At 44.0% G+C, this 12,797-nt stretch overlaps 1 protein-coding gene across 4 annotated transcripts in view; it reads right to left on the reverse strand.

The window, feature by feature from the left end:
* Window positions 1–12,797, reverse strand: part of SHISA6 (shisa family member 6) — a 1,483,380-nt gene that overhangs the window by 264,346 nt on the left and 1,206,237 nt on the right. For all 4 annotated transcript variants that reach the window (XM_069654522.1, XM_069654523.1, XM_069654521.1 and 1 more), the window contains one exon: window positions 2,431–2,493. In XM_069654522.1, coding sequence (XP_069510623.1) covers window positions 2,431–2,493 — 63 coding nt within the window. The remainder of the gene's footprint in view (window positions 1–2,430; window positions 2,494–12,797) is intronic.

Genomic DNA, 12,797 nt, shown 5'->3' on the forward strand with positions numbered 1-12,797 from the left:
CAACTGGTTAACAGAAAGATGGTAACAGTAGCTCCTGACCAATCCAGTTGTTAGAGGCATGTCAAGCCAAAGGTCTGCCCCCATCGTAAATCCTGTGATGTCACTCACCTTATGAAAGGTAGAGGCTCACAGAGACAGGGCCTCTCTTCTGCATTTTCCAGCTCCTGCATTTCCAGATATTCCATATTAATCCTGCAAGATTCCAGATTCCATTGCCAGGCCAGAGCATAGCTGACCCTATCCAGGCAGGACCATTGATCCAGAAAACCCCACTGAAAAGCCCAATAACTCATGGAGAAAGGGGAAAGGTGGCTGAACCATCATTGGGATTATCTAGTGCTGCCTGCTTGCCCTGATACCCGATCCCTCTAGCTGAGGTGCTGCTGTGCCGTAACCAGACCTTTGCCCAGCTGTTTTCTGCTAGGAGAATCTGCTGCTGCGACCAGTGACCAGATATTGCCTTGCTGTTCAAATACCCCATTCAAGTGCTTGGTGTGAGTATTTCCCTTCCCCAACAACAACAATCTGCATCCTTTGCTCTGTTACCTTGCATGAGGTCCAATCCCATAGAAATCCCATAAATTCCTTAGGAGAAATCTGTAAAACTGTCAGAACCCTCTGTGCATCCTGTCCTTGATCTCTAAGTGTTAGAGCCATTCTTCCACTCATTTCTGTCCTTGTGTAAGTCCTTAGTACTATTTTGATTAAATAAATACATTCTCCCTAAAAAGAGGCACACTGTGTGAAGGGGTTACAACTGCAGCATAACCCTTCTATTCTTGGGTGGTGTTGCACTCTTTTCTAGCCACTTAAATCTAGTTTAAGTGAAACTTGCCCTTTCCTTTCCAAACCGATTTTCTCTGTCAACTGCTTTTACCTTTAAAACCGAATTTCCTTTCCCTTTGAGAATCTCATCCTGCATTAATTGAGAGTCACTCTTTCACTTGCATATTATCCCTGTGATGTGCATCTGTCACTCAGCATAAAAACTGCATTCCGATTCTGTCTATTTCACCCATTTTTGAAACCGTTTTGACATTTAAACCGGTGTAAATTAGCAAATGCAATTTCTATGCGTGTGATTTGGCTGCACTGTGTTGTCACTTCAAAGTTGAATTTTGAACTGTATGCCCTTTGTTGGTACCTTGCCTTGTAGTTGCTTGTGTTCTTACATCCCTGATACTGTTATAACTAATATTCACCTCATTCATTCAACCACACATTTAAATTAAATATTTAGTAATTCCTAGGGCTATTTTATGCAATTGCAAAGGTTTTAAAATCCTAGCCTAGTATACCTGACTCCTTGCTGCCCCTTTCGATCCACTCAAAATACGATTAATAGGGGTTTGAGGGAGCATTGTAGGGGGAAATCTTAACTTGGGTGCTATCTAAACGAACAGTAAAATTGCTCCCATTCATTTGTGCTTTAGATATAGTAGAAGTTCAAACTAAGTGTATTTCATCAATTTACCTTGTAATTATCACCCCATTGGTGATTGCTGCCCAATATTACATTTTTGTGGTTTTCTTTGAATTGAAAGTAAATAAATATTGTATTACCACCCACCTGCCTGGTTCATGGTCTATTGTGACAGGGGTATTTGTAAAAGGGGGTCTAAAATGGGTTGGGTGCCAGCTCAATCCGAATTCTAGGAAATTAAGTAGAAGTGTTTTAATTGTGTGCTGCATCCTAGGCTACTGGCAAGAGTCCTGGTCTGGTGTGTGATGCCCGATCAGAATCCTTAACACTGGTAACCCTGCCGGTGCTACTGATGGGTTGCTGCCAGACCTGTAATATTTTACTGGCACATGACTTCCTGGTGCCACCGGGAGATTACAATTCCGGTGACTGGAAAGTCAGGCGCCAGTAATTTGGTTAATCCCTATTCTCATAAAGTCTAACAGGACTCTATGGGAGTGGGGACACGGAAGCATTGGCATTGTTGTTAGCAGTGCCAGTGCTTCTGTGACGGGTTTGCTTACCGTCACCGATGTGCCCAGCAGAGTCAGACCTGTCGGGCCCAATGGCTCCGGCAGGCAAACCTGTAGTTTGCAGGTCTGGAAATAAGGGTGCCTATGAGCTTACCAGCACCCTTATTTCCAGACTGGCAAACTTGTCATGAAGCCTATTGTCTCCCTTTGTGGCTGTACACAGCTACTCGAAACCAGTCAAAAATCTAATAAACATCCCTCTCCATTGAATGTCAACCAAAAACAGAAATCCAAGTTCTCACTGAAATAGGAGTGGTAAAGAGAAAGTACAGCTGAAAACCAAGTTACCATTTCACCATTTTAACTACAACAAGTCACCTTTCCAGATACAGCATCCATTTTCTAATGAACATACACACCTGATATATTATGAAACAAACCGCTCAAAAACAGGCACTTTTCAAAATGTGATATTGCTTGTTTGTGTTTTCTTACCATTTGTGGGCGTCTGAGATGCACTGTTCAATACAAGATGGTTATAGTTCTGTTGATGATCCCCTGAAATTGAAAGAATTCACAGTTAGCAACTCTTCGCGCAAATCATTTCTCAAGAAAGGTAACATTCAATCAGTAATACGTTCTGCATAACAAGTCTTCCCATCATTGCAGTGCACCTGATTTAGCACTTTTAGGATAAATGCCATCAGTGTAATATAATAATATCAAGGGCCATATATAACAGACACTTTGCATTGGTGCAAGCACATTTAATACTGGGGCATATGTTTTGCCTGTTTCAATGCATGTTTGCACCAGGATAAAGAAACACAAATATGATATACCTCGACCTACTGCAAACATGCATGGAAAGAATGTCTTTTGCACTAGGACATTTTTTGTGCTAGTGGCAATTGCAGCGTTTCTGTAATACTGCCCCAGGCATGTAATATAGTGCTTAACGCTGCATTTCTTCACTTATAAGTTCTGTGGAACAAGTTGTCAATGTTACACACTTAATAGTACTGTATGTATGTATGTATTTTGGTTTTGTATAGCGCCGGTAGCCCGGGGGCATCAGGGCGCTTTGAGACAAAAACACACAATGAACATAACACAAACGCAGCCTAGCCTAACCCAAGTGTAAGATGCGCCCTTGGCATCCGTACACGCTGTAAGAGAGGAAGTCCGAGAATTCCTACTGAAAGATAAGTGTCTTAAGGCGTTTCCTAAAGGCCAGGTGGTTTTCCTCCATTCTCAAGGTCTCAGGAAGTCTGTTCCACATTTGAGGAGCCAGTACCACGAAGGCTCTGCCCAGACCTGATTTTAGTCTGTGTTTGGGAATGGCCAGCAGTCCAGTACCCATTGATCTCAGACTTCTTTGTGGCGCATATGGAACTATACAGTTCTTTAGATACCCAGGGGCCTTGCCATATATGCACTTATGAACGAGCGTAAGAGATTTAAAACTTATCCGCTCGCCCATTTTTAGCCAGTGCAGTGACCTTCTCTGGTCTGTAACATGATCCCCTCTTTTCAAATTTTTGATCATTCTGACTGCGTCATCCTGAATCACTTGGCATCTCGCCAGATCTTTCGCGGAAGCGCCAATCATCAGAGCATTCCCGTAGTCCAGCCTGGACAGAATGATGGCTCTTGCTATGGTGGCCCGGTTTGTTTCATTCAGGAATGGTTTTAATGCTCTTATTAACTTAAGGTAATAGGATGTGTTTTTTATGAGATAATTGGTCTGTGCTTCAGAATTAACCTCTGCATTAACCATCATACCCAAAGTTTTGACCTGTGCCGAAACTTTTATAATGGCGTCCTTTATCTTAAAAAACGTATATTCGCCTCCGAGATTGGATAGCTGCCGATTAGAGCCAAAAGTCATCAGTTCAGTTTTTGCGTTGTTTAGGCACATCCAATTGGATTGCATCCATTCATGTATTATGGCATATATCTTCCCTATTGATGCACTATCTTCCTCATGATTTCCACTCAGCTCAACAATGAGCTGTGTGTCATCTGCGTAGTTTGTAAAAGACACCCCGGCCTTGACCAGGATGCTACACAGTGCCCTCATGTATATATTGAAGAGCATAGGGGACAGGCTTGCCCCCAGTGGGACCCCGAAGAGTATAGGGCAGGAGTCTGAGAACGTATTACCCCAGTGAATCCACGTCTGGCGGTCTAAGAGAAAGGAAATCAGCCACCTTACAACTTCTTCTGAGCAACCAAAGTTTTCTTTAAGGGCTTTGATGAAAAGCTGGTTATCAACTAGATCGAAAGCTGCGCTCAAGTCAAGCAGCATTAGCATTCCTATTTTGTTGCCATCGACCAGCCCCAGCATGTGGTTTTGGAGATCTAACATCGCCGTTTCGGTGCTGTGGGATGCTCTGAAACCCGATTGCTGTTGGTGAAGAGCATTTTGTTCTTCCACATACAATTGATGTTATGGACCTCAGAATGACTAAAGTCCGAGTCCCAGATGGATTCAACCTTGGGCAGTGCAGACTTCCCAGTCTCACACAAAAGAAAGTCTAACCCATTTAGCTGCTCGCCTTCTATAGGCCAGAATGACACGAGAAAACGAGATCCCAAAATACTCTACTGTACTGCATGGTAAAACGTATTGATTACTGTGATGTCAGCATAGCCCGGAGTGTAGAGGCATTGTCCCACCAATGTTCTGTTCTTCTAGGCATATATACACAGTTGAGCCTGATTTACAGAGCATTTTTCAATGGGATTGCATCAATGTAAACACTTTTGGAAGACAGGCCCATTATCATGTTACATTGAATATCGAGATCCACTTGATCGTTCCCGCGTCAGCATCAGACAGAGAGGCGCACAGCATTGCTGATGATCCGTATTTTAGAGAGATGAGGATAGGGGTCCCGCTTTTAGACGAGGTGAGGATGGAAGTGGTACAGGAGAACAACTCCCCACAGGTGCTAATAGGCCTGCCCATGGATAGGGATTAATCATGGAGTGACTAGTGGCTGCCCGGGTGGAAGCTAAATATGTCCAGTCCCAATTCCACCTCATCTCAGCAGAGTTGGTTCTACTGTGTCCTTGGTTCTTTAGGGATTGCATGGTACTCACGTAGGGCCTCCTCAGTCGCTATCCCATGCTTCTTCGGAGCACTAGGGAACAGTTCTCCTAGCCATTACTCTTCCAGCTTTGGCCTCCAGTCACACAGTGAATTGATTTTCATGCATTCTTTGTCACCAGATCTTTTATATGGGCCTGATTCATGGAGCGTTTTCCAATGGGATTTCACCATTGTAAAATGCTTCTGTGAATCAAGCCCTGAATCTCATTTCCTAGAGAATAAAATAATTCACTATCGTGCACCAACCTGTTAAATGGTCCATAGCTTCCTTTCATAACATGTCTAGGCTGAGGAAGCTTGTGATGAAGGGAGGTCATAACGTTTTTAATAATTACGGGTGCTGGGTATTTTAACATGTTTGCTGACATTTATGGTTGAAATATCTAAATTGCTTGTTTTCAGCACAGCAATGTTTGCTTGCATGATATGATATGATATTTCATTTATAGCTGGTTTATACACAAGTGTTTCAAGACGCGACGAGGCGGGTGAGGGGAACAAGGGGAACAAGACAAAGATCTTACTAGGCCCAGTGACATTGAGATTTGCGCAGGTGCAGGGGAGAGTGAAGGGGAGAAGTGCCAGGGGAAGGGGAGGAGGAGCAAGTGCAAGACATGGGATCAAACATTGAAAAATAAGAAGTGCGGCCAGCAGGTGGCATTGTAGGGTTAAGTGCAGAAAACAAGTGTTAGATAAGTGCGGGTGGGGGGGTTGTTGGGTTGCAGATACAGCCCCAAGAGTCGGGTTACCAGAAGGCACTGCAGGTGTGCCACTGAGGAGGCAGGGACCTGAGCCCTTCGTTCAGAGGGTAGCCAGGTAACCAGTGCAGTGTTAGACAGGAGATCAGCAAGGTAGCAGAAGAGAGAAGGCAGAAGCAAAGAGGAAAGTCTTGTGCTGCTTCCGAAACCGAAGATGGCTCTGCTCAAGTTTCAGAGATGCAGGGAGGCTCTTTCAGAGGGAGGCACCAGGCACAGAAAGAGATCTGCCCCAAACTTGTTGCTTGCAAAAAGCGACTGACCCTCAAGGAGTTGGAGGTGGTGGAGCGAAGAGCTCGAGTAGGAAAATACTTCCGAGGAGAAAGCTGGAGATATTGTGGTCCCATTCCCCAGAAGGCCTTGTGGACAATATAAAGGGTCTTGAACATGATCCTTGCAGCCACTGGGAGCCAATGGATTTGAATCTGTACAGTTTTGAAAAAAAAGAGCAATCAAGCAGAGATAAAATCATCTTCATCTAATTCTAGACCAGAAGCACAGGGTTCCATGTGTTAATATCCCCGCAAAAATATCGCCATACAAAAATATTGCCATATTTTTGTGGTGATATTAAGGCATGGACCCTGCGGGGGACACCCCCGCAACACCTGCATTATTTTTAAAGGAGCGGGGGACACCCCTGCATCTCCCGTTCCCAAAAAAACCCCAAAATTATCCCTCCAAAAAATATCACCTATGGCCATTCCAGGCGACCATATATATGGTGATATTTTTGGTTGGGATAATATGTTTTAATACCAAGCACAGTGGTATGATGTCACGTAGCGTTTGGGTTACTACATATGTAAAGGCCTACATGTACCAGCATGCAAATGGCACCTCTTTAAACAGTCTGAAAAGTTTCATTAATTTGACTTTGTTCACAATGCATTACTCTCTTAATGTCCTTGTCAAAATTGCTTCTCTGCTGCTCATTTTGTAATCCTGGTAGAATGGCAGACCGTGTGCCATATGTACTTATGTGTGTCTATTTAATTCTGCATAGAAGCTTCACAATATGCTTGTACAGTAGTCAGCTCTTATAAACAAGGGAGGCCCAGATTGCCAGTCCATTAGCCATGGTTATTTTCCGATTGACCACTGGTAAAATCGTTGGTAGTTTGAAGCCACATCATACAACCAGAAGAGGTGGCTGACTGGGTTAGAGCCAATATGGTTGGCTACAAATAAAACACCCTCATAGCAGGACCTCTTTCAATCCATTCTGCAATAAATCGGTGTCTCGTGTTCATGATCTCCTCTTCCTGTACCATCATTTTTACAAACCTATATTCAACATAGGACTGACCATCATTCTTGCTGAGTGTTTTCCTGTTTACAATGTTACACTGCTGGTTGGATCAAGCAGCTGTTCAATAGGGGATAGACTTATAGTGAATACCATAGACTGTAGTCGACAAGAGCAAAAAGCAACCAATGTGCAAAGTAAATTGGGAATGGGGCTGCTGTAAAAACCTAGATAATATAAAGAGTTTCCATTAAGTATGGTATTGGCGGTTCTCCGTGAGGCAATTGTTATCAATAAAACGAGGCTGTTTTGGAGGCTTATAGAGAAGGAGCTAATCAAAATGGGCCCCATCTAATTGGAATAACGTGGAGGAAAGGGGATGTATGAGACATATCAAAGAGCTCCATGTAGAAAATCCCATTGTAGGCTGTAAAAGAGAGCCTTTAAACTATGTGAATAACTGGAGAATCTCCGAGTTGCCGCCACTCAACTTCTCAGTGAAGGAGAGTTCCTCTCCGTTCAAGAATACTGTTGCATTCTAGTGTATCTGACCCGATTGGGTCCCAGTTTTTGCCCAAATTAGTTTCAGCGTGGCGGGCATGCTTTTGTCATCTGTGCTTGAAGAGGTGGCTACATGTCAAAATGTTCTAAGGCATAGGGGGTCATTACGAGGTTGGAGGTAGCCATGGTGCTGTTAGCCCCATGGCTACCCCCTTACTGCATTCCGGGTCCGGGTTCCCAAAATAGGGACTTACCGGGTCATTCCAACCTTGGAGGACCCGGTAAGTCCCCATTCCGGGAACCATTCCCCATTCCCATTCGAGCCCCCAGAGGGCTCAATGGGAATGGGGATGGAGCTAATAACGGTACCACAATTTGCGGTGCTGTTATTAGCTCTGAAGTCCCTTAACGGGTCCCTTCCATAACACCTGGTAAAACCAGGTGTTAAGGAAGGGACCCGCTAAGGGACCTCAGAATCGGGTGGTAAGGGATTACCGGCACTGGTGTCCTTACAGGGGAGCTGGTAATCCCTTACCTTCAACCTCGTAAAAAGTGTTGATTGGTTATCTGTAATGGGTCTGATCCATAAAAAGGACCCAGAAATAATCTCGGTTGTGCTCCTTGAAATGGCAGAAACATTGTTTGTGAATTACTATTAAAATATCTTAGATTGTGAAGGCTTGAACAACAGGTCTTCTGAAGTGGAAAGGATACTTAGGAGCCCAGCTTCACCTGCCATTGAGTATATGGAAACATGCAACTGCCTCATTACGAGGTTGGAGGTAGTCATGGCGCTATTAGCCATTAGCGTCATGACTACCTCCAATACCAGTACCGTTTCCATACCCGTTCAATGGGGAGTTACCGGTCCATTCCGACCTTTGCAGGACCGGTAAGTCCCCATTGAAAAAGCCATTCCCCATTCCCATTTCAGCCCCAATAGGGCTTGATGGGAAGGTGGAACGTGCTAATAACAGTATTGCAAATTGCAGTACCGTAATTAGCTCTGAAGTCCCTTAACGGGTCCCTTCCATAACGCCTGGTAAAACCAGGGGTTAAGGAAGGGACCCGCTAAGGGACCTCGTAGTAGGGCGGTAAGGGATTACCGGCACCGGTACCCTTATTGGTGCCGGTAATCCCTTACAGCCCACCTCGTAATAAGGCCCAAGGTTTAAAATGATAGTGCTCATTTTTTCGTTTCCACTAGCGTTTGACAGGGTTGATCCGTGAGCATCAAAGGTAAAAATTACAACCTGTGGTTATGTCACAATCAGTATTGGAAATTCTCAGAACAGTGGACCTGAGCATGGGTGCACTTAGGTAGAGTGGGGAATGCACTAATGTGATAAGGACCAAGAAGAGATTGCACCAAAGCTGCAGTCTAGATCCTTTATTTCTAGAGGTCATTTGCTATCCTGGATTGACAATACAAAATTGTTCTTGTCTAGGGTGATACATACATTCTGTGTTGCTGACACAATTGTGTGAGATATAACACTGCTTGCCACCCTCATGCCCTCCGCCCAGACCTTCAGAGACAGCGTAGTGCTCTGGAGTAGGTTTGTGAGGGAAATCACTGCAGGGTAAATAAACAGTGATCAAATAAAAATTATGGTTCTTGGCAAAAGATCAATGCAATGCTTTAGTTGCCAATGGGGAAATCAATCAATTGGAAGTGTGTCCTGCTACACCTACTATTCAGAGGTGTGTTCTTCCACTTTAAGATGGATTTATTGATTCCGTACACTAGAGAAGCTATATATAGAGAAAGAGTAGTGGTACATGATCTAACCCCTTACCATGGGGGATTTCTATTGAACCACTTCTCAGTGCATCTTGCTGGTCTTGGTGGTACGAGGGTGGTTTTATGGCTGCTGTGCATGGGTTTGGAAAATATCTAATGGGAATTGCAATGTGGTGCTAGGAACATGCACTTGACTATCCAATGTGACCGGAATCCATGTGGTTTGTGCAAAAGCTGACCTTCCACCAAAACAGGTCCCCCAGACTAAGAATGTTTCTGGAGACTGCTAAGATTGGAAAATAGGGAGGAGGGGGAGACTGCAGCTGGCTGTTTCTTGGCCCTTTGAAATGGTGGTGTTGGGTTGCTAGTCTCTGAATGTTTCGTTAGTAACAAGCCATAATACACTATGGGCCTGATTTACAAAGGATTCATTAACTGGCGCAACCCATTGAAAAACACTTTACGAATTAGTCCCTAAGGGCGTATTACAGAACCTTTGCACCAGGGATGTGCAATTTGCACTACATCAAAAATTGCCCTACTGCAAAAAACACAGCACCTGATTCACAAAAACGCTTTACAATGTGCCATCCCACTGCAAAACGCTTTATAAATCAGGCCCATATTCTTTTAATGGAATTTTACACCAGGGCAATGTGTGCCCTTGCACTTGTCCAGTTGCATTGAAATATGATGCTATTATGTCTAGGACTATTTTGTTTTAGTGCTAATTCCGCTAGTATCTTTGAAACATTTCTAGAATACGCCCAGTTGGTATAATAATACCTAGTATGCGCCCGCCCATGTGCTATTTCATTTGAGAGGACTGCCAGCATATGTGCTTAGGTGCCCTGCACACCCCGCTCTGCAATTATCATTGTGTACACTATGTGATGCAAAACATCCACACAAATCCAGGCGTGAATGCCTCTCACAATGCACAGTGCAGTGCCTAATAACTGGTGGATTGCATAGGGAATTACACATTCACTGCGGCATCAGAATCAGATTCTGGTGTAAATATTTTTCTTTTGCACATGGGGTGGATGTGTAAGTCTGAAACGTGTATCATCCCGCCAACATGTGTAACATTTTGAGGCCGAAAAGAATGTGTTAAACCGTGGGTCAAAAGTTTACACATTCTTTACCATACCAGGGATATAAAAAGCAAATGAAATACAGTGATGCTTTCATGTGCAAAATTGCATAATTCTAATATTGTGCTGAAAATATGACTGGGCGCTACTTATTATTCACTGTATTTTTCATATCTCTGCCCGTAAGCAAAAACCTGTGCAAGAGAAAAGTTTTACACACATTCGGAACTGTTAGACAGAACTACAGGGCTAATTGGTGGAGTTGGAAGTTCCCAGAGAAGTGTGCCCTTCCCAATGGTCATGCTGGGCAGATGCATCACGGGACATGTGGTCGGCCCCCACTGGGCAGTGGGTCCAGAATAGTGCAATTTCCCAGAGACGGTTAACTAACAAGGGAAGACACATTGCTGTAATCAGCTGAGGAAACTACTAATTGTTGCTATTTGTCAGGTTTACGTGTGGAAAGGGAACAAGCAAGAGTTCGAACAATATTGGTAACACTATTTCACATGAAGCGGACTAAAATAAGTTGTTGCCATTATTGCAGTTTAACATATATTGCTACTTTTTCGAGTTGTATCACTTATGTAGGCTGCCCAATTCTACCATATCATGAGAGAAAATTGTTCAGAGAATATTTGGGAACGTTAAGTTTAACACAATTCTAAAAGCATACGAGTATTTTTGTATTGTTTTATGTAGGGTGACATGTAAAGCTATTTTTCCATCATCCTAGTTGGAGGGAATCACAATTAGGCGTGCTGTCCTGAAATAAAGCACACTCAACAGGATAAAGCAGGACATGAGGGTTCTTCAAAAAGAGTCCTCATAGGACTTCAAAGCTCTTACTTTTAGTTTCACGAAGGCGCCTACCTCTCATTGCACAGTGGGGTACCATGAAGTAAAAGAGGGGCCAAAACAGTGCTATGTGGCCATTTTGGCACATACTCTTTGCCACTGAAGCACACCACCTCATGATTGTGTTCATTTTGTTGTCATTCATCCATAGTATAAACACCTTTGTGTAAGCATAGTAGGTGATTTAGAAGTTCTGGGGAGATTCTAAGTTCGTGTAGTTTTATGAAGACACACATCTGGAAAAATAAAAGGGTGGTCAAAACTGTGCATTGTGGCAATTTGGCAATAATTCCCCACTCATTTAACACCAAAGCAATGCCGTTCATGATTGTTTGCATTGTTTTGATATTTATCTAGGGGAAATAGACCTTTTCATCAGCACAGTATGTAATGTGTGACTTTTTTCACTAAAGTTCATAAAGGTGGCGTACAGAATGCACTCACCTGAGACCGGAGCTCAATATTTGTTTCGAAGACAGTGGTATATGTTGCCAGGGCCATATTTCCCAAAGTAACCCCGCCCCATGTCGAGAGGAGTATGATGGGTTATGTGGAAGTTCTTTTGACAAGTATATGTTATTTATTTATTTATTTATTTATTTAATGGACATGTGTATGGCACCTCTACACAGGTGTTTCCAGGAATCACAAGACAAAAGGGGGGGCATGGGAAATCATAAGAATACAACAACAAAGAAACAAAGAAAGGGTTATATTGGTCTTGTGACAATCCTACCGTTCAAGTGCGTGAAGGAGGTAATGATGCAAGGAGGGTTGAGGGAGAAGTGTAGAAGTGAGGTGCCCTGGTCAATTGCTGGTTGGGCCGAGATGCCAAGTGCCAGGGGAAAGAGGGGGGGAGGAGTGCAGTGGACAGGAGGACTAAGTTGGGATAGTCTGGGAAAGGGAGCTCAAGGGGAGAACTGGTGGGAGGTGGTCTGGCCCTTGTATGACTCTGAAGGGAACAGGCCCAGTCCAGTGGCAGATGAGAGTATAGCACAGGAGTGGGAGCGGGAAGGAAGAGGAGAAACGGAAGGTCTTGAGAAGTTTCCGGAACTGAAGAAGATCCGGTTCAAGTCTGAAGGGGGAGGGAGGCTGTTCCAGAGGGAGGCACCAGCCGAGTAGAGGGATCTATCTCCTACTCTCTGCTTGGAGAAACGTTTGACTTGCAGAGAGTTGGTGCCAGAAGACTGAAGAACTCTGGCTGGGTGTTATTTCGGGAGATAGAGCTGGATGTAGGGATGTCCCAGGCCCCAGAAGGCCTTGTGAATGATGCAGAGGGTCTTGAATTTGATCCTTGCAGTCACCAGGAGCCAGTGGAGAGATTTTAGTGCTGGAGATATGCAATTCCTGGGCTTGAGGCCAAGGATAATTCTTGCACTTCTATTATATCCTACAAAAACTAAGGGCCTCATAACACGGATGGCGGAATGGCGGTGGACCAAGGTGCTATTAGCACCTTGGTCCATGCCGGTAAAATACCGATACCACGTTGGTGGAAAGGGGAATTACCACCCTATTCCAAGGTTGGTGGGGCGGTAAT

The sequence above is a fragment of the Ambystoma mexicanum genome, chromosome 3q (assembly GCF_040938575.1).
Source record: "Ambystoma mexicanum isolate Mex_15411 chromosome 3q, UKY_AmexF1_1, whole genome shotgun sequence".
Classification (NCBI taxonomy): domain Eukaryota; kingdom Metazoa; phylum Chordata; class Amphibia; order Caudata; family Ambystomatidae; genus Ambystoma; species Ambystoma mexicanum.